The sequence below is a fragment of the Trachurus japonicus genome, chromosome 17 (genome assembly GCF_045865225.1).
Source record: "Trachurus japonicus isolate A0001 chromosome 17, Traja_1.0".
Classification (NCBI taxonomy): domain Eukaryota; kingdom Metazoa; phylum Chordata; class Actinopteri; order Carangiformes; family Carangidae; genus Trachurus; species Trachurus japonicus.
In genome coordinates this window covers 11,881,563-11,901,829 of record NC_140923.1, presented here as the reverse complement: position 1 = coordinate 11,901,829, position 20,267 = coordinate 11,881,563, and the positions used below count along the sequence as shown (strand labels likewise).

At 39.8% G+C, this 20,267-nt stretch overlaps 1 protein-coding gene across 1 annotated transcript; it reads left to right on the top strand.

The window, feature by feature from the left end:
- The first annotated feature begins 911 nt into the window (after positions 1-911).
- On the top strand, positions 912-14,223 carry pex19 (peroxisomal biogenesis factor 19). The gene is made up of 8 exons (XM_085804363.1): positions 912-987; positions 3,041-3,135; positions 4,829-4,991; positions 5,101-5,186; positions 6,983-7,156; positions 9,182-9,352; positions 12,034-12,078; positions 13,736-14,223. Exons 1-8 carry the CDS (start codon positions 924-926, stop codon positions 13,820-13,822), a joined length of 885 nt encoding a protein of 294 aa, XP_085660489.1. The 5' UTR covers positions 912-923; the 3' UTR covers positions 13,823-14,223.
- Positions 14,224-20,267: the final 6,044 nt, after the last annotated feature.

Here is a 20,267-nt window from a genome sequence, read left to right as displayed (position 1 = left end):
TGGAGCCTCAACATTGCGTGCATGCACCGCTAGTCTACTTCCTTTTAAATATATGTTGTTAAAGACACAACATAAAGGTAAGATAAAAAAAAAGAAGAAAAGAAAACACAAAGTATATATTAGCCCACTTATAAATGCTAAATATTGTGGTGTATAAATAAAGTAGTACCTCTGTGATTCTTTTTTTTTATTTTTTATTTTTTAACAACTTTATTATTGCTTTACAAAATACATAAACAGTGCATAAAACCATATGATGAGCATCATATTAATAACAATTGGATAACAAATAGACGTGACAATAAAATAAATACAAACATAAATAGAAATAAATAATAGTAAAAAAAAAAAAAAGGAGAAGAAAAAAAGTAAGACACACCAGGGGGGTATGAGCAATGGAAATTAAATTGAATTAAAGATATTAAAGTGGGAGCACAGATTTATAGTTTTGATAGCTTTTTTGTTATTAGCAGAGGAAACTGACTTGAAATACACCTCCAGTTCTTTCATGAAAACACAAAAAAATGGGTTTTACTTTGGCAAATTTACACTAGTTGTGGATATAAAACTTTGCAAGAATTAAAATTAGATTAATTAAAAAATATTCTTTTTCAGCTGGAGCGTCACTCTTTATAAATCCAAAAAGGACATTTTGCCAGAGGAGCTCAAAATCACAGCAGATATTATCTAAAATAAATATTGTGGTGTATAAATAAAGTAGTACCTCTGTTGTGATTCTCGCCGCTGCCACCAGATGACGCCACGTGAGTCAGAGTTCCAGAACGTCCAGCTCAGCTCGTAGCTATGACGACCTGATTCCGCGACGCTGTCGTCAGTTTTCGGGGACTTGCGCTCGGCGGTGCTCGGTCGGTGTTTGTCGGTGTTTCACAGCAGCAGCAGAAGGAAGGAAGGAAGGTACCATCATGGCGTCGGGAGCAGGAGAGCCGTCCGCCGCACACGACGCAGAACTGGACGAATTACTGGACAGTAAGAGATGACACTACAGTATTTACTCCTCTACTTAGACGTTACCGACGTTAGTTAGCTCGGTCGGTTGCGGTTAGAAAAGAAAAGAAAGGGCCCCGGTCGGTGTCGTACTGGGACCCCACATCTCTCTCTGTGTGTGTGGTTAGCTTAGAGGCTCAGATTGAGTCCCTAAAATCTATAGATTATTGCCAATATTCACTTAAATAAACGAATAGGTTACGAGTAGCGTTGCAATAAAACCCCCGTGTGTGGATAATGATAGCTACCTTAGCTGTGATCCAGCTCTAAAACGTTACACAGCGATTTTTATACATGTTTTATCTTTGCCCTTGAATCAAGTTGCTCAACAGAGAGTTGTTGTATAAAGTTCATCATTAGATCTGCTAATGAATGCACCAGTGTTTCTGTTTGAGCTCCTGTTATCTGCTAGATGTGTTTTTTTGTGTGTGTTTTTGGCTGCAGGTAATGGTTTTTACTTACTGTAAACACGCTGCAGTGAACACCTCATGGCTCCACTGACAGTGCAGAAAGAAATGCTCACTCCAGTCCTTTACTAAAACATATACCAATACAAAAACAATGTGAAAGTACTTTATTACAAGTACTTCTTCTTTTTCTTTTTTTTTAAGTAAAGAAAAATGATCTGTATTTAAACATTTTCAAGTAAAAGTGAAGCACCCACTCTGCAGAAACGCATCCCTCATCAGTGAATTTACCATCTGTTATGATGCATTGTTGTGTTGTAGCTGTCCCATATGCAGTGATGATCCCTCCAGAGACCCACAAGATAAATAAATCTGAGGGATTCAGCAAATGATTATTGAGGCTTTGACAGATGCAAATTTATTGTCATTTTATGGATTATTTGTCAGTGTTGTAAGGCTGTTTGGACATTGGACTGCAGTGGGTTCAGTGTTGTGCCTCTTGAACTGACATCTGAGTGTGCATTTCATGAGATACTTTTGCTGTATAAGAAGTGAAAATCATTACAATAGCCTATATGTTTGTGCAAGAGCTGAAATGATTGTTAATCATCAATTGATCATTAGATGAAACAAAAATGAGAAAAACTCCAGCTTTGAAGCATGATTATTTTCCAGTTTTCTTCGTCTGTTCTGAAAAATATTGGGGTTTTTGACTATTTGTGAGACAAAAACAAGCAGCTCGAATGTGTCTGAAATTATGATGGGCTTTTTCTCTATTTTCTTACATATCAGAGACTGACAATAATCTGTAAAGTTATCTTTTTTATAAAAACGATTCTTAGTTGCATTCACCTCTCAACTTATATTTCCTAATATTGAAGGAAAGAGTCATAATGTAGAAATCATGTGTAGAACTGTTTCTTAGGTGGCCCCAAGGCAGGAATGAGGACCACCACACTATTTTTTAGTTAGTTAAAGTTTATTTCGGACATGTTAAAAGAAATACTAAAACATAATACAGAAATGACAGACAGACATAACATATAAAAACTTTGCAAAAACAACATATGAACAACAACAAAAAAATAAAAAAAAATATATATATATATATATATATATAATAAAAAAATAAAAGAAAATAATTGAAAATAAAGGTAATTTGATTTTTTTTTGTTTTGTTTGTTTATTTGTTTGTTTCATATCCGAAAAGGAGTGGGAAGAAGTAAGACTTATTTACTCCCACCCCTTATTCATAAATTATCTATCAAGTTATCTAGTCATTATTACTTGAATTTATCTATCAAGTTATCTAGTCATTATAATCTATACAGTAAGTTAATTTATGAGTTATTTAACTGGATTTATTCTAATATATTCTTATATTTATATTTATATACATATAGATTTATTCTAACATATGATTACTAGTCTTTATCTCTCTATATAGGTAGTCATACTATAAACTGTATTACTGTATCATACTGTATAGGGTTAATGTTTAGCTTTAGACTCAACTGGAAACCAACTGGAACATGCTGCACACACACGGCGCTATAAAATGGAAATGAGTAGAAGAGCCGGTCTGGTTTCTGGCTGTGGTTCTGATGCTGTGTGTTTCTTTCATCCAGGTGCGTTGGATGACTTTGACAAGGCAGCGGCGCCTCCAGCTCCTGAACCTGCAGCTGCTTCCTCCTCTGCCAACAACAGCGGTACAGCGGAGAAGGTCTGTATGTAGGAAAATGACATAATCATCAAACAACTAAACTTTTCTTTGACTTGTTGCTTTGTCATTTTGTTGCTTGAATTTATCTCAAAATATCGTTAGTTAAGTGTCCAACGTCATTTCATTATGTCAACATCAGGCGATTCTCAACCCAAAGATCAAGGGGTGTGAGTATAGTGAACCGTGTAAGGGAAAGGTTTTGTTATTGTTGTCAGTTTTTATGGTCTTAAAGGGATAGTATCATTTTTTGAGTGGGGTTGTATGATCTACAAATAGCCCCTAATATGTACTTTAATTGCAGTAGAAGACTCTCTGCACTCCTCCCGTTAGCAACGCCAGCCCATAATAGCCCTGCCCAGAGATTTACAACATACAGTGTTGTGAACAGACCCAAAGAAACGGCCTACTTTCACGGCCTAAAAGAGGTTTTACCTGGAAAAAAAAAATACACAGTTCAATTGTTCGCTATAATATAATTTTTTCCAGCCCTTCAAAGTGCAGGAAAAACACAGTTTTTATTTGGACCTAACCAACTGCTGATCGGCGGCGCTAACCCTGGGCGGAGGGATACGTGAGTTGGTTAGGTCCAAATAAAAACTGTGTTTTTCCTGCACTTTGAAGGGCTGGAAAAAATTATATTATAGTGAACAATGGAACTGTGTATTTTTTTTCACGTGAAACCTCTTTTAGGCCGTGAAAATAGGCCGTTTCCTTGGGTCTGTTCACAACACTGTATGTTGTAAATCTCTAGGCAGGGCTATTATGGGCTGGCGTTGCTAACGGGAGGAGTGCAGAGAGTCTTCTACTGCAATTAAAGTACTTAGGGGCTATTTGTAGATCATACAACCCCACTTTAAAAAAAAATGCTACTATCCCTTTAAGTTTCTAGCTGTGCTGTCTGTGCCTCATTTTCATTAGGAAACAATAGATTGTTTTTTTTTTAGATCATGTCATGTTATTGTTTCCAGCCCTGACTGATGGACAGTATTTGTGTTTGTCTGTTGTCAGGAGAACTTGACTTGGTCGGTTCCTTGTTCTCTTTTGGTGTTTGTTTCCTAAACTTGCCCCTGCCATATGTTTAAAGGGATAGTTCAAAATGTTGGCAAATTGGCCCATTGCCATAATCCCCATAGTCATAGCAGTAGGTTCGTTACCTTTAATTGTGGGTGCAAGCTATTTTTAGAACGGCAGAGCAGAGCCGTTGTTTTCGAGGCAAATGCAGAGACTGCTCGCGGGAAAAGCTGCCCCCGACGGGAACACGCATCAGCAGTTTTGCATGAATTTCCCTCTAAAACAACTCTGTCTGGTAACGTTGTGTTATTATCTCATAGCGTGGTGAATGTGCAGGTCACAACTTGTCCACCAGAGCGTTGTGGAGTTGTTGGATTGTGTATTTGATGAGTTTGATGAGGGAAACCAAGAAATCCCATGAGCCTCCGTAGTGTAGCTCTGAGCAGCTCACGGCTCTGCTCCACCGTTCTAAAAATAGCTTGCACCGACAATTAAAGGTAACGAACCTACTGCTAAGACTATAGGGATTATGGCAATGGGCCAGTTTGACTAAATGTTGAACTATCCCTCCAAAACAAAATTTCCCAATTGGAAAAAACTGAACCTTTGCAACATCTATGGAAAAGTGCAGCTTCCTCCAGGTCTTTAGAGAGACCCTCATCTGTCCCGTGTCCCTGTGCAGCCCCCCCTGCTGGAGGACTGTAAGCTCTTTGAGAGTCTCTTCGAGGGAGAGATGGCCTCTCAAGCCAAGGAGGAGTGGGAGAAGGCCATGACCGAGCTGGCCCAGGAGGAGCCCGAGCTGCTGCAGCACTTCCAGAAGCTGTCGGAGGCTGCCGGGAAAGTTGGTGAGGGCTTCCTTCCTTCTTCATCCGCATCGCTGTTGTTAGAGGGCATGTTACGTCGTATTGTTTTTGTGTTTCCGCTCTCAAACCGTTGCCTGTGTTTTCTGTGCAGGCAGCGACACGGCCTCCCAGCAAGAATTCACCTGCTGTCTTAAAGAAACCCTGCGTGGCCTGGCCAAAAATGCAGACAACCTCCAGGTGGGTCAAAGGTTTAATGCACAGGGTTCTTACGGATCCTTAAAAAGTCTTAAAAGGCATTGAATTCATTAATCTAAAAACAAGGCCTTAATTGGCATTAAAATGTCTTGAATCAATTTTTCAAACGTCTTAAAAATGTTAACACATGGTAAGTGGTATTTTATGGTTGTAATTAGTCTCAAATCTCAAAATAATTGGTAACATTCCGACATAGAGAAGTTAGTGGCGGCCGTCAACGCTAAATTTCTCACCACCACCAGCTCCCAAGTCAGTTTTTTTTTTTTTTTCTGGACTTTTTATGCATTTATTTTGAAAGGACAGCTGCGGAAAACTTGCACGAGTTTGTAGTTTTCACCAAAGTCCGTACTTTTAATGGAAACACACAGAACTCAAATTTCTTTTAATGCGCATTTCCCAGTTATTTGAATCACTTTGGATGGAAACATACGAACGAGCAAACGTGTCCTTTTTAGTTTATCATCTCCTCTCCACAACTACACAGCTGTTAAATGATGTCACTCACTCACTCACTCACACCCCCCCCTCCAATCATTCATGTAGCAGTCACTTTACCTTGGACCACATAGGAAAGTGGGTAAAATTGTCCCTAACTCTATGTAATATATGTGGTGACGTTTTTGTTTTTTCTGCATTTGTGTTTATTGTGAAGTCGGTCTTAAATTTCATTTCAAGTGGCTTTAAAAACGTCTTAAAAAGTCTTAAATTTAACTTGGCTTAAGCTGTAGGAACCCTGATGCAGTGGTTCCCAACCTTTTTTGGCTCGTGACCCCATTTTGACACCAAGATGCGCAAGCTGAGATATTTATATATGCTGCATTTTATTTGAACTCGCTTTATATTTGAGAAGGTGAAAGTATAGAATGCTGTTGTTTAAGATTGTGTGTGGTGTTTTTAATCATCATTTTAAAAAGAAGAATAATTAGTAAAAAGAAAAAATTTGATTAGTAATTTTATTTTATCAATTACTAGACATTTCAGGCGACCCCATTTGAATTCCAGGTTGAAAAACACTGGTTTAATGTTTTGAATCTCTTCACTGCAGGGCCTCATCGCGACCGTCATAACGACCTTGAACAAAAGATTAATCTTAAGATCGATTGTTAGAGTTGCCCCAGTGTTAATGGATGTGAAATGAAGAGGTCCTGTGAAAAAGAACTTTCTTAAAGGGACAGTTAAAGCAGATATCATCGGCACGGCCGTTTCGGCTAATGCTGTGTTCAAGGCAGGCTTTTGAAACCGTAAGTTACAGCTTCAAGTCACAACTACGACTTGGTAGCGTTCCAGGTAACCCGTAGCTCGTGTTTTTACCGTCCTGTTGTCTGTGAAAGTTCCCTATAACGGCCACTCGTAACTTCCGACCCGTGAACTCGTACCAGATCGAACTGGTATGACTTCACAGGAAGGAAAAACACAAAGTACGAGTTTCCTTGAACGCACCATGAGTTAGCAGCCCCCGCCCTTGTCAGGCATCAATTGGTCCTCGTGCTACGTCACCACATTCACGCGCATCCCTTGGCTGCACACACAGCCCTTCATGCCGTTCTCTCTCCTCATTGGATAACACTTGTATCCCACAAGGAAAATTTTCTCCTCGGGTTACAGCAGAGCAGAGTGACGGAGAGACTCGTGTTTAGGCTGAAATACTTCATGTAAGTGATTGCTGACGGAAAATAGGACTATTTAGGACTTATATTAACAAAAACATTCCACTGATATCTGCTTTAAAGCCCAAACTAAAGTCTCTCGTCTAACCACATGGTCCTGTTGTGTCACAGTCAGCGGGACTGGCCGGGGACGACCTGGTCAAGGCGCTGGAAGGCCTGGGACTGGAGGAGGGAGGTGAAGCCGGCGGCGAGGAGGGAAACATCCTGCCCATCATGCAGTCCATCATGCAGAATCTCCTCTCTAAGGAAGTGCTTTATCCGTCTCTCAAAGAGATCACTGCCAAGGTTTGTCCTCACAGCGCTCGCTTTACTCTAGGATTTATGTACACAATCAGCTTTTTTGGGGCTGATTTGGATTTGTGAATAGAACAACAATTGTTGTATATACTGTATTTATCTTACACGAGCCCTTTGATCCAGAAGTGCGAGTGTCAGAAGAGCGACAGACACAAACAGAGCAGCTTTCATAAAAGACGCTGGATCTCCTTTTCTAGAAAAAAAGCAGGGATTTTGGTGAAACCCAGCCATGTTTAGCTTGAGTTTTCTCAGGAACAGAGGCACCTAGAAACAAACGGTTTGTGGCCATTTGAAGCATAAAGTTTCACCTTTCAAATGAGCTACAGTATGTGTTGGTGGCAATAATATAGAATACACTGTGGCTCTACAAAAATCGTCAAAAATGGTCTAAATTGCCGTTACACTTGACTAAAACTTTGGAAAGGAGCGCGGCACTCGATGAGTTAACTAACGTGTTTATTTACTGTATATATACGTATCTACTGAGTATCAACAATGAGACGTGTCTATTTTGCTTTGTTGGTTTGTTTAAAGCAAAACAAACTCGTCTCATTGGTTTAAATGTTTGTTTTATGTCTTTGTGGCGTTTATGTTTTGAGCCCTGTCACTATGTGATGGACAATAAAGCTTTTTGAATCTCGAATCATTAGCTAGCAACATCATCACCACTAGTAAACAAACATGTCGGTGCCGTGGAACTTCTTAAGGTGCAGCCACATTATACCCGACTAAATAGCAGACCGTCGTGTCGCTCTCATTGAAAAAACATTGGGTTGCACCTTCGGGTGTCGCCGTCGCTGCACTAAGCATGCTGGGATACCCGAAGGCACGACTCAATGTATTCTCAATGAGAGCAAAACGACACTCCACGATTTAGTGTGGCTGCACCTTTAGGAGCAAATGGGACAGATTAAACACAAGCCACCTGCAATCGAATCTGCAAAAAGTTTCAACAGGACAATGACGTCATTGATCGAATCGGTCACGACATTTTCCTAAAATAAAATCTCAAAAATATTAAGGGAATAGCTGTGACCCGATCCATCAAAATGAGTCACAGTGACCCAAATTTCAAAGTTGAGATTTTGGTATCAATGGAAAGATTAGAAAATAAGCTTTAAAATGATACCCTAGTCAGAGTCATACATTTGATGGTTTTCGAGATGTGGCCATTTGAATTACGATCTCCTACTCTCTTATTCCGTTCTAAAATCTGAGAAAATTGCAGTTAAAGTTTTTGCCAGTGACTCTAGAATCTGTTCCTGTACCACGTGATTACACGCACCCTATACGGCCCCTTGTTGTCATAGAGGTAGCATTCAATGACCCTCGGAAAGCAGGGAATCTCACAATTCAGATGCTTTTTACAGCTCGTCTCTATCATAAACGGTTCAGAAGTTGTCATGTTTTGTTGACATTTTGTAAAACATGTGCAAGCGTGTACGTTCGGTTTAGCGTCGATGCTACGCTCTGTTAGCGTCGATGCTACTCGGTTTAGCATCTGTTTCTGTACCCGTCCCTTCTCGTCATAGAGGCACCATTCAATGACCGTCGGAAAGCGGAGAACCCCGCGATTCAGATGCAGTTTACAGCTCGTCTCTATCATGAACGGTTCAGGAGATATTTCATGTTTTGCACCGATGCAACGCTCATTTTCAGAGGGCTTAAGTTGCAAGTCAACTTTAATCATCATTTACCTGCCTTTTCTCAATTATCTGGACTGTGAAACTTTGCGAGATTGTTTTTGAATGTCATTGCTTTGAAATTAGGGTAAAACATTTTTTTTGATTTTCTATGGGTTTTCCATGTTATCAGCTGATTATCTAAAAATAGAACGTTGCGACATCCGACTCATTTTGATAGAACGGGCCACATATGGCATACGGCCGATCTCACGAATTGCGCAAAGTGCAAAATATCGGCCGATCCCATACAGCCGATCAGATCAGCGGAAAGCTACTTTCCTCTTTATGTTACTGGAGCTCCTGTAGTAACTGTCCCTCGCCCTCTCAGTACCCAGACTGGCTGGACGCCAACAAGCCGAGCCTCAGCGCCGAGGACTACCAGCGCTACGAGCAGCAGTCCAAGATCATGGGAGAGATCTGTAAGCAGTTTGAGAAGGAGGGGGAGGGGCCCGAGGAGAAGGAGAAGACGTTCGAGGGCATCATGGACCTGATGCAGAAGGTAGAGACGACGCATCTCACTTCCTCAGTGGTTCGTTATAGTCCAGTAATTTTACGCCAAAAAAGGGGTCAACGTTAAACAAATTGCAACAGAAGCAAACTCAACTGATTTTGTATCCTCAACATGTCCTGAGTGAGGGAAAAAAAAAAGCCCCGAAGAATCCCATCAGGGGAAAGTTTAGAAAAACACCCAAACATATTCCATTTATACGCATAACATTTTTTTCACGTGTATAGAGCAGGTATGACATGCTCCGTCTCTATTAATGCTCATGGGCCTAAATTGGTTCCATTCCTTAAGTTTTTTTAACTGTAATATCATATTACAGTTAAAAAATGTCTTGTTCAATCTTGTTAACATATTATATGTTAACAATCTTGTTAACATATTATATGTTCACAAGATTGAACAAGACATTTTCACCTGCTCTACCCAATGTTTAGATCAGGTGTTGTATGTATGCAAATTAGCCATACGTAATTGGATTATGCACTGTTGGCTCATGTCATACCTGCTCTACTAAGGATGTGGCTGTCTTGAAAAATTGCAGTCATCTTGAAATTTAAAGTGGTCAACTTGTGGGTTGACCGATGGAGTCGACTCATTCCAGTTTTCATGCCGGTACCACCACAGCAACTTCATATACATGTGCCGTCAAAACGGTGGGATTTATGCTAATTTATGCAAATGTATGCAAATTTGCTCATGTTAACAAAGAATTTCAAAAAACTTGTAATACATTTTTTGTTTGTCTTAATGTAAGTAATCAACTCAGTAATTTTCATGGAGATATCTAAAGGTTCAAAATTTTACCCTATACACGTGAAAAAAATTTTTTTATATGCGTATAAATGGGATATGTTTGGGTGTTTTTCTAAACTTTCCCCTAATGGGATTCTTTGGGGCTTTTTTTCCCTCACTCAGGACATGTTGAGGATACAAAATCAGTTGAGTTTGATTCTGTTGCAATTTGTTCAACCTTTTCTCATAAAATGACTGGACTATCTAGGTTGCTTCTTTGTTGTGTATATTGTCTAGACATTGCAGGATATATTTTTGTCATATATTTTCCTCCTTGTATCCTATTTATTTCTTTAATTAAGTATTTTCTCTGGAGCGGCCTGGCCAAATAATTTCCTTCGGGATGAATAAAGTTCTATCTATCTATCTATCTATCTATCTATCTAGAGTTAGGGTTGATACACGTGAGTCTGTATCTAATCAATACTGTGATGGATCAAATACTGATATGATACAGATACTTACATTAAAGGGCATTTCCAGTTGTAATCAATGTTTACCTCAGATATCATATCACCTATGATCAGTTAATTTCATACCATCCATACTCCTACCTAACTGCATAACTGCTATCTATATTTTTTTCCAATATTCATTAATGGGCTCCTAATGGACTAATTTTAAAACTGTTCTGTGGTCGCAACTAACGTCCTTTTGACCATCAATTTTAAAATTTGCTTTACAATTAAATTAAATCAAAATTCGGACCTACCGCGGCTTCTGCATTGTTCTTTTCTGGGTCAGAGAACAAACGACACTGTGGCTCAAATTCAGCGGCTTCAGCCTTTAGTCTGTTGTGTTCTCTGACCCGGAAAGGAACAATGCGGAAGCCGCGGTAAGTCCGAATTTTGATTTAATTTAATTGTAAAGCGAATTTTAACATTTAAATGATGGTCAAAAGCACGTTACTTGCGACCACAGTTTAAAATTAGTCCTGAACCCATTAATGAACATTGAAAAAACGACAGATTCTTGAACAAAAACAAATCTAAACGTCCACACGCTGCAGTTGGGAGTATGGATGGTATGAAATGAACTGATCATATGTGACCTGATATCTGAGGTAAACATTGATTACCACTGGAAATGCCCTTTAAAAAGCTGTTAGTGTGAGAGGAAGCCCTTTACATTGACAGTGGAGGGCATCGGCTTACAAACTGTTGTACATGATTGAACCTTAAAGGGATAGTAGCATTTTTTAAAAGTGGAGTTGTATGATCTCCAAATCGCCAAATAGCCCCTAAGTACTTTAATTGCAGTAGAAGACTCTCTGCACTCCTCCCGTTAGCAACGCCAGCCCATAATAGCCCTGCCCAGAGATTTACAACATACAGTGTTGTGAATGGACCCAAAGAAACGGCCTATTTTCGCAGCCTAAAAGAGGTTTTACCTGAAAAAAAAATACACAGTTCCATTGTTCACTATAATATAATTTTTTCCAGCCCTTCAAAGTGCAGGAAAAACACAGTTTTTATTTGGACCTAACCAACTCACGTATCCCTCCGCCCAGGGTTAGCGCCCGCCGATCAGCAGTTGGTTAGGTCCAAATAAAAACTGCGTTTTTCCTGCACTTTGAAGGGCTGGAAAAAATTATATTATAGCGAACAATGGAACTGTGTATTTTTTTTCACGTAAAACCTCTTTTAGGCCACGAAAATAGGCTCTTTCTTATGTTGTAAATCTCTGAGCAGGGCTATTATGGGCTGGCGTTGCTAACGGGAGGAGTCCAGAGAGTCAAAGTGCAATTAAAGTACTTAGGGGCTATTTGTAGATCATACAACCCCACTTTAAAAAAAATGCTACTATCCCTTTAATGTGAAGAGACTTTGTCTTGTTGAGAATGAAACGCATCAATGTGTTTGTTGTGTTTTTGTTCACAGCTGCAGGACCTGGGCCAGCCGCCCAAAGAGCTGGCAGGGGATGCGGTGAGTTTTACTGTTCTCAGTCAACAACAACAGCAACAACAACAACAGCAACATGTATATGACAATTCTTAAACAACATGACATCACTTTTACAGCATGTCTGTGTTTTCTAACCTCATTTCGAGCAAACGAGTTTTTTTTCTTTTTCTTTTCTCTCACCACATCGACAGAAGACTCCACATGGTTTTAGTTGGACACATTCCTCTGTGGGTGTTTGGTCTCAGCTACAGACTGAGACAGAGCTCAGGCTCCACAGAGGACGGTCATGTTGACATTTCAAGCAAAGAGTAGATAAGATACGGTCGCACACATCCAGTTTAAAAGGTGCTGGCCTCAAAATTGTAGACAGGAAAGGCAAAAAACGGAGACCGCACACATCAGCTCCCTTATGTGCAGATTTATTAGCACATCAACAATAGTAACGTTTCGAGCGCATTGCTCTTCATCAGACTAACTCATACAAATCAGACGCCCCATTTTTGAACCATCCCCTGAGGGTCACATGATGAGTCACATGGTAAAGGGAATGTATAAATCAGAACACACCTTGTGCAAAACAAAAACATACAAAAATATATCAGTCAAAACTCCATCATAATTTAAATAGATCAACACCCATCAGGCCGACTGGCCGTCATACAGATCTAATAAATTAGAGGCGCCTCTTAGTAATAGGATGGCTAATTTTCAAAGTCTAAAACAAGGTTATCATTATTCTTTGGGCAAGTCAAGTCCAAGTCAAGTCACCTTATTATTGCAATTTCACCCGCAGAATCTGATCTAAATAAAGTGTAGACAATAGAGTAGAATAGAATAGAAAATCTATTATATTCTATCATGACAACACCATTCTCAGCCTGCACTCATACCAAGTAGTTTTAGATATTAATTTGATATTTTATATTCAAAAGTCAAAGAATGTGGAACATTGAAACATCCCTGGATGCTATGAGTGACAGGCAAACAGCCAATCAGCTAACAGCTGTGTAGTCACTGCAGATTCTGCAGCAGTGAGAACTTGAGGTCTGAAGGAGAGGATATTAAAAAAAAGGACACGTTAGCTCCTCGCTATGGTAACGCTGGTAACAGGTGACTGTTACTGTATGTCTGTGGTTACTGTGCGTCTGCCCCGACTCTGAACAGCGGCGGCGACGCGGCGTTAATGAAGCAGCGTCAGGCCGCTCACCGTCACTGAAACTCCGGATGAAATCTCTGATTAAAAACACTGAGCTGTGAGCGTCATAGCACGCTATGGATGTATTATATTATAATAGATATGTAGCACCAAATAGCACGCCCGCTGCAGCGACCCTGGTGGCCTCTTTGCTCCGTATCAAATCCCAAAGTCAGGGGAAAAAAAAAAAAAAAACACCGACTGAGCTGGTGCCGTGCCGGTGAGAAATTCAGCGGTGGCGGCTGGTCATTCAAGTCATTCAAGTCATCGTGTCTCAAGTCAAGTCCCGAGTCTTTAACCTCCAAGTCCGAGTCAAGTCGCAAGTCTTTTATTTTTTGTCAAGTCAAGTCAAGTCGCATCAAAATAGCGACTCGAGTCGACTCGAGTCCAAGTCACAGTGACTCGAGTCCCCATCTCTGGTATATGGTATTGTAATGTTGCCCCACTCTTAGTGTGTTGTTCCTCTTTCTTCCTCCTCCGCAGCCTCCTGGATTTAACTTTGACATGGAGTCTCTGAACCTGCCTGGGGGGCCGGGGGCCGGGGCGGCAGAGCAGTGCTCCATCATGTGATGACGAGGCGGCGGCGGCGGCGGCGGCGCGGTCCATCAGCAGCACTGCAGCCAGAGGGTCACGTCACTCTGTGTGTGCGTCAGCGATGAAGAGGAAGAGACAGAAGCAGAGAGTCGACCGGACCGTCGACTCTGTTTCTCTCCTCGAGCAGAAGAAGGTGTGTGGACGGCGGCAGCAGCAGCAGCATCATCATCATCATCATCATCAGGAGGAGGAAGAGGAGGCACGACAAAACCACCAGGAGCCACAAATACACACACACCAACAAACCAACAACAAAACAAACTCTACACACACTCTACTCTGTAAAAATCACTGAACGCACAACTGAGAACATCTGAACATCTCTGCATTAGTTTGTCAGCAGCTCCTCCACGGTTTAGGTTTAACTGCATTCCTTCAAAAAAACAAAAGAAAAGAAAAGAAAATGCCACTGCCGTTTCCATTTCGTTTTCACGTACTGTTTAGCCTCAAGGTAAAAATCTATCAAAAACCACTTCACGGGTATAAACGGTGCCTTTACACACACAAAAAGAAAAAAAAAAAGACTTTAAGTCTCATGATGAAGTGAAATACTCTGCTGTCACTCAGCTCAGCACCTCAGATCATAGTTTTAGAGTTTAGAGCGATATCATCCACCGACGCTCATGATCGATCATTCATTGGTATTTTAACGCACCTCTGTCTCTCTGTGCGACGTGGACAGGAGCCGACGGTTTATAGACATGTAGAGGAACTGGAAGAAGAAGAAAAGAAGAAAAAAAAACGTGTGTACAGTACATGTGTTAATTATTTAATGAATTAAAAAGACTAAAAAAGGATTCGTGACGAGTTTCCCCAGCACTTACTTACTGTAATTCAGCCAACTAATAACGACGAGAAAGACCCATTCCCTGAGTGTTATTCCCTCATTCCCAGGTGTTGATTTGAAGTGTTTGAGATGATTGATTGATTGATTGATTCCCGGATGCCTTTGCTGTGGTTACAGTGATCATTATAGTGTAGAGTTTCCAGTGCAAAGTGCTTCCCTTGTGATGATTTCCCCCCCCTATGTTTTTAATGTGCAGAGTGGTGGTGTTTTCTTTGCTATGGGGTCTCCCCCCCTGCTAGGAAAGAAAAAAACACTTTGAGTGGCGTTCAGGAGCGTTTACCGCCTGATAGCGCATATGTATTGTATGTAGATCCTCGGTACCCAGTCCATTTTAAAAGTACATCATGTTCTTTCCTGAAAAAGCTGACCGACAAAGAGGAGGAGAAACACAACTGTAATGATCGATGCTGATTGATAACTCTCGATGAACCACGCACGCTGCTGGGCTGTGGTGGTCGCCGGGTTTGTTTACTCCCAGCGGCCGCTACTGTTTTGCCAGTGAACAAAAGTTAAACCGCAGAGAGAGAAGAGAGAGAGGTCTGGAAATCACACGACCATCAGCTCATCAACAACTGTATAATAAAAGGGGTACTACTACTGTGAAAGGATTCAGTCAGCCGTGCACTGAAGAGAGATCAGATTTACTTCAAACACAGCTACAGTAAGAGGGGGGAGGTGGGGGTGGAGGGTGCAATCGTTTGAACTCTCAGGGCCGATGCAAACATGCCCAGAGCACCGTTACAAAAAAAATGCAGCCTGTCGTTTGACACTATTTTGTTTTTCTTTTTGTAAATATGAAATAAAATAACGATATATTGCAAATTAATTTTGCTGTTGTTTTGAATTATTCTTATTCATGATTGCTTTGATGTTTTATCGTATTCATAGTATCAAGTGGAAGAATATAAGAAGTACATTTATTCACATACACGACTACTTACAAAAAGTTAGGGATGTTTGGCTTTTGGATAAAATTTCAGAATGCACCTGAAATGCACTATAAACCTTTACAGGTGAACTTAAAGCAGAAGTAAGCGACCCGGTCGTTTTGGCTAATGCTGCGTTCCAGGCAGGCTTTTGAAACCGTAAATTACAGCTTCAAGTCACGACTTTGTAGCGTTCCAGGCAACCCACTCGTGTTTCTCCGACCTGTTTTACCTGTGAAAGTCACTATAACGGCCACTCGTAACTTCCGACCCGTGAACTCGTACCAGATCGAACTGGTACGACTTCACAGGTCGGAAAAACACGAGTTACGGGCTGCCTTGAACGCACCATAACGTCTTGTCAGCCGATGGAGTTAGCAGCCCCCGCCCTCGTCATGGATCTATTGGTCCTCGTCCCTACGTCACCACATTCAGGCGCAGAGAGGACTGCCCCTTTATGCCGTTCTCTCTCCTCATTGGATAAAACTTGTAGGATACGAGAAAAGTTTTCTCCTCGGCTCAGAGCAGAGCAGAGTGACTGACAGACCCGTGTTTCGGTCCAAACACTCTATGTAAGTGATTGCTGTCGGAAGATATAACTATTTAAGACTTATATTAACACAAAAATATCGCTTACTTCTGCTTTAACTTTCTCTAAACTTTTGAATTGTTTGAGTTGTTTCAGTACTTTTATTGAATAACGTGCTGTTCTCTAACAAGGTGATTAACCACAAAAATCACAAACACTATATAGGATATGTGCAGTTTGGTGGATTGGTTTGTGTGTGTGTTTTTAGTGTGTGTGTTTTTAGACAAAAAATAGATATGAAACAAGGTAATAATCAGGCGAGACGGTAATAAAAAACAAAAAAACAATAACAATTAGAAGAGGAGAGAAACAAACAAAAAAAAGAAAAAGGGTACATACATACATTGGTCACGCATAGAATACATAGTACACAAAGACTATAATCATTGATTTAACAAAAATCCATGAAGTCATTAGAAATAACATTAAGATTAGACATTCATCAGGCTGTCGTAATACTGCAGAAATAGATAATTTTTTTTGTCATTTATAATTCTGAGAGACTTAAGATGAAAGTTGAATTCAAGTAGAAACACCTTAAACTTTGGTTTAGTTTTGAGAAATCTGTGTTTGTGTATAAAGAATTTACAGGAAAGAATTAAGTAATTAGTAATGAATTCAACAGACTTGCTGTTATGAGAAAAATAACAAAGAACATCTTTTTTGGTGAACAGGTATGAGACACTAAGAAAGTTAGAAAAATGATTTCTCAGGTCGATCCAAAAACACAACATTCATAAAATACATGAGCGATAGATTCCTCTACATCACAGAAGACTTTTTACTGTTCACATCCATAAACTTAGATAGGAATGCATTACAGGGGTACATTTTGTGTAAGATTTTAAAATGTATTTCTTTGACCTTATTAGAGATGCAAAACTTATAAGGCAGTATCCATGCTTTCTTCCATTTAACACCATAAATTAACTCATCCCAGAAGAATTTCCCTCTTGGAGAACACTTCTTTTTAGCATGGATGGCGTTACGTATGAATTTATTATTACATTTTTTATCCAGGAGAGGGCGACCATCAATAATTAGTTTAGAGTCAATTCTTCCATTTGTGCAGTAAACAGGAGAAGGTGAAGACGCACATGTGCTGTAGTTAAGCTAACTAGTGAAGTTAAGGACCAATTTAAGTGGTTACAAAGTGTTCGAGTGTTCAAGGAACAGCCGAAGACCAAAGATAATTCCCCCTTTACACGGCACGCAGCCAACGAGGTAATTAATGTGTTTTCTGTATTTTACTTTGCCGAGTGTTTTCATGTTTATGTTTACTTTGGTGATGTAATCATTAATATTGTGTGTCTGTATGTGTGTATGTTATAGTTTTCACGGTGGATTTGGAGAGAGCTTCAAATAAACCAGTACCAAGAAAGCCACTTGTGTTGTTCGTGCCTCGAGGGAGTTATAGAACTAATACAGTGTAGAGAAAGCCATTTGTATGTGTTTCTACTGAGGGTTTAACTATGTGTTGTACAGTAACCTGACAGTGCCAGAGGCTGTAGCCAGGTTCAAAAAGGGACCAAAATATGAACCATAGTAAGATGAATATGTAAAGAATTAATGATAGACATATTTCAAATGCAACATGTAATTGAAAACCTTTCATGTTTGTTCTTTTTTTGACAGTGAATTGAAAATGATGGAGGAAGCTTTGGTCGGGCACCTCCACCATAGGAGGCAACAGTGAAGCTCCAAATGTTTCCTATAAGATAAATAACACAATAAATTGTGTGAGAAGCCTTGAAATGTTTTGTATTTTTTTCTATTTATTAGATATTTTGTTTTTGTTGAACATATTCAGTTTCTATACTTCACAGACAGAGCCATTCACATGACATGAATTCATAAAAAAAAAAACTTAAGTACATAAAGTACCATCCAAATTAATGTGATAAGATCTCCCTCTTCACTACAATTATCTATTTAGTATTTAGCTCATGAATTCTTGTCTGTTAATATCTTGTGTTTTTTTCTCGTGGCAGAGTCAAAGAAAAAATTCTATCTCAATCCCTAAGACTAATGGAAAATAACGTTTTCTGAGTCTAAAGTAGCCTAATGCCAGCTTTTGTAGGCTACTTTAATATTAATAAAAGCCTGCCTTAAAAAAAAAATCTTAACATTTGTACGCTTTTGAATACATTTATTATAGGGCAAAGAATGCGTGGGCAAAATCGTTGACTTTTGTGTAGCTGGAACATGCTCAAACTGTACTTGGGCTCATATCCCTTTAAAGGTGATAGCTACAAGTTTAATTCCTCCTGGCCAGTAGGTGTCGCTCTCGCTCCAACCTTACGTTTTACTGGTCGTCAGTTACAGCAGAAGACACATGACATCAACGTTCTAATGCTGTTGCCACAGAGATCATTCCATGCCGCCGTTGCCAACGTAACCAGATGTAAATATTTATATATTTCGGACCCGCCAAAATTTATTAAACAATTATTTATATACTTTTTTTTTTTTAATTCAGTAAAATTAATACTTTTATTCTGCACCCCTCTAGACATTCTGTGGATGTATTATTTTTTTTAAAATTAATCCTTTTGATGAAAAAGTTGTAGCTATAACCTTTAAGAACTATGTGTAGGGCGTTCCTTGTAGTGGCCGGGGGGCGTGTCGTGTAATGACGTCACTATGCGACAGGCCCCCTATTCGACACGCCTCTCTCTTGCAGGCTAGAGCCTAGAGCACTGGAAAAGAGAGTAATAACGACACCACCATTGACTCCTGTGGTAAGGGTTTAAGCAAGGGGGTGGATCGGACTACACGCGGGCGTAGCTCACAGTCGGCCATATGAGGACGGGCAACTTGCTCTGACTCTGGCTGCAGTTACAGTGCAGTAGATAGGTGATCCAGTCATCTTCACTAAAAAAACTATTCATAACTCTGTGTAAAATAAATCAGTAGGCTATGTAGCTATTTCTTTAATTATTTGCATAATGTCACTATAATAGTCTACTTGCCAACAATGAGTACCCGGAAATGTTGAGTACCCCAAAGTTTTATGTTAGAAATGGATAGTATGGGTCCCCAGTATTCAGAAACTGCCGGATGCTAATTTATATATATTGGGCAATTAGCACAATTGACATAATTAGCATAAATTAGCATATTTTGCCTATATGGGCAATATTTCAACAAAATTGACTTGGCTGATCTGGGCAATATTGGAGTGGTTTTAGGGGTTATTGTTGATGCTGAATCCATTTCTGACATTTTCAAAATTCAAAATGGCTGTCTAAACCGGAAGTGACCAGATTGAAATCGATCAAAATCGGCCCACTGGCGGTTAAAATCTGGTCACTTCCGGTTTAGACAGCCATTTTGAATTTTGAAAATGTCAGAAATGGATTCAGCATCATCAATAACCCCTAAAACCACTCCAATATTGTCCAGATCAGCCAAGTCAATTTTGTTGAAATATTGCCCATATAGGCAAAATATGCTAATTTATGCTAATTATGTCAATTGTGCTAATTGCCCAATATATATAAATTAGCATCCGGCAGTTTCTGAATACTGGGGACCCATACTATATATTTCTAACATAAAACTTTGGGGTACTCAACATTTCCGGGTTCACAATGGGGCCCAATGGGCTGGCAAGTAGACTATAATGTTACTTTTACAAAAAAAAATACATTATTAAAATGATCCGTGATTCTAAATATGCTGCATCGTAACTGCATAAACGTTCATAAAAATCAAACCGTTTTGAAATCGGACAAAAACTGAGCAAGTTCTAGTCATTATATCAGAACATGCAGCATAGGCTTAATGCTCTGAGGGAGAGAGTTGCCCGTCCCAAGATGGCCGCCGTACTGGCTACGCTTTGTCATTGGGAAACAGCTGCGGGTGAGTCATCTAGTTCTCATATATATCTATGGGTTTAAGGGTTTTGCGCCCCGAGTGGCAGGATATGGGTATTGCAAAAGCGCCCAGAAAACCCATTCACTCCAATGTATGTGTGTTGCCCACTTGCTTGTAAATTGATGAAAACGGCCGTGTTTTTGTTTTTAGGTGTCTTGGTCATATCAAATTATACTTATA

What these genes read in the sequence shown, in the direction of transcription:
- pex19 (XM_085804363.1), top strand. Translation starts at nt 924, where the DNA reads ATGGCGTCGGGAGCAGGAGAGCCGTCCGCCGCACACGACGCAGAACTG. An exon ending in ACTGGACGAATTACTGGACA is followed by an intron (nt 988 to 3,040) that starts GTAAGAGATGAC and finishes TCTTTCATCCAG; the next exon opens with GTGCGTTGGATGACTTTGAC. An exon ending in AAAATGCAGACAACCTCCAG is followed by an intron (nt 5,187 to 6,982) that starts GTGGGTCAAAGG and finishes GTTGTGTCACAG; the next exon opens with TCAGCGGGACTGGCCGGGGA.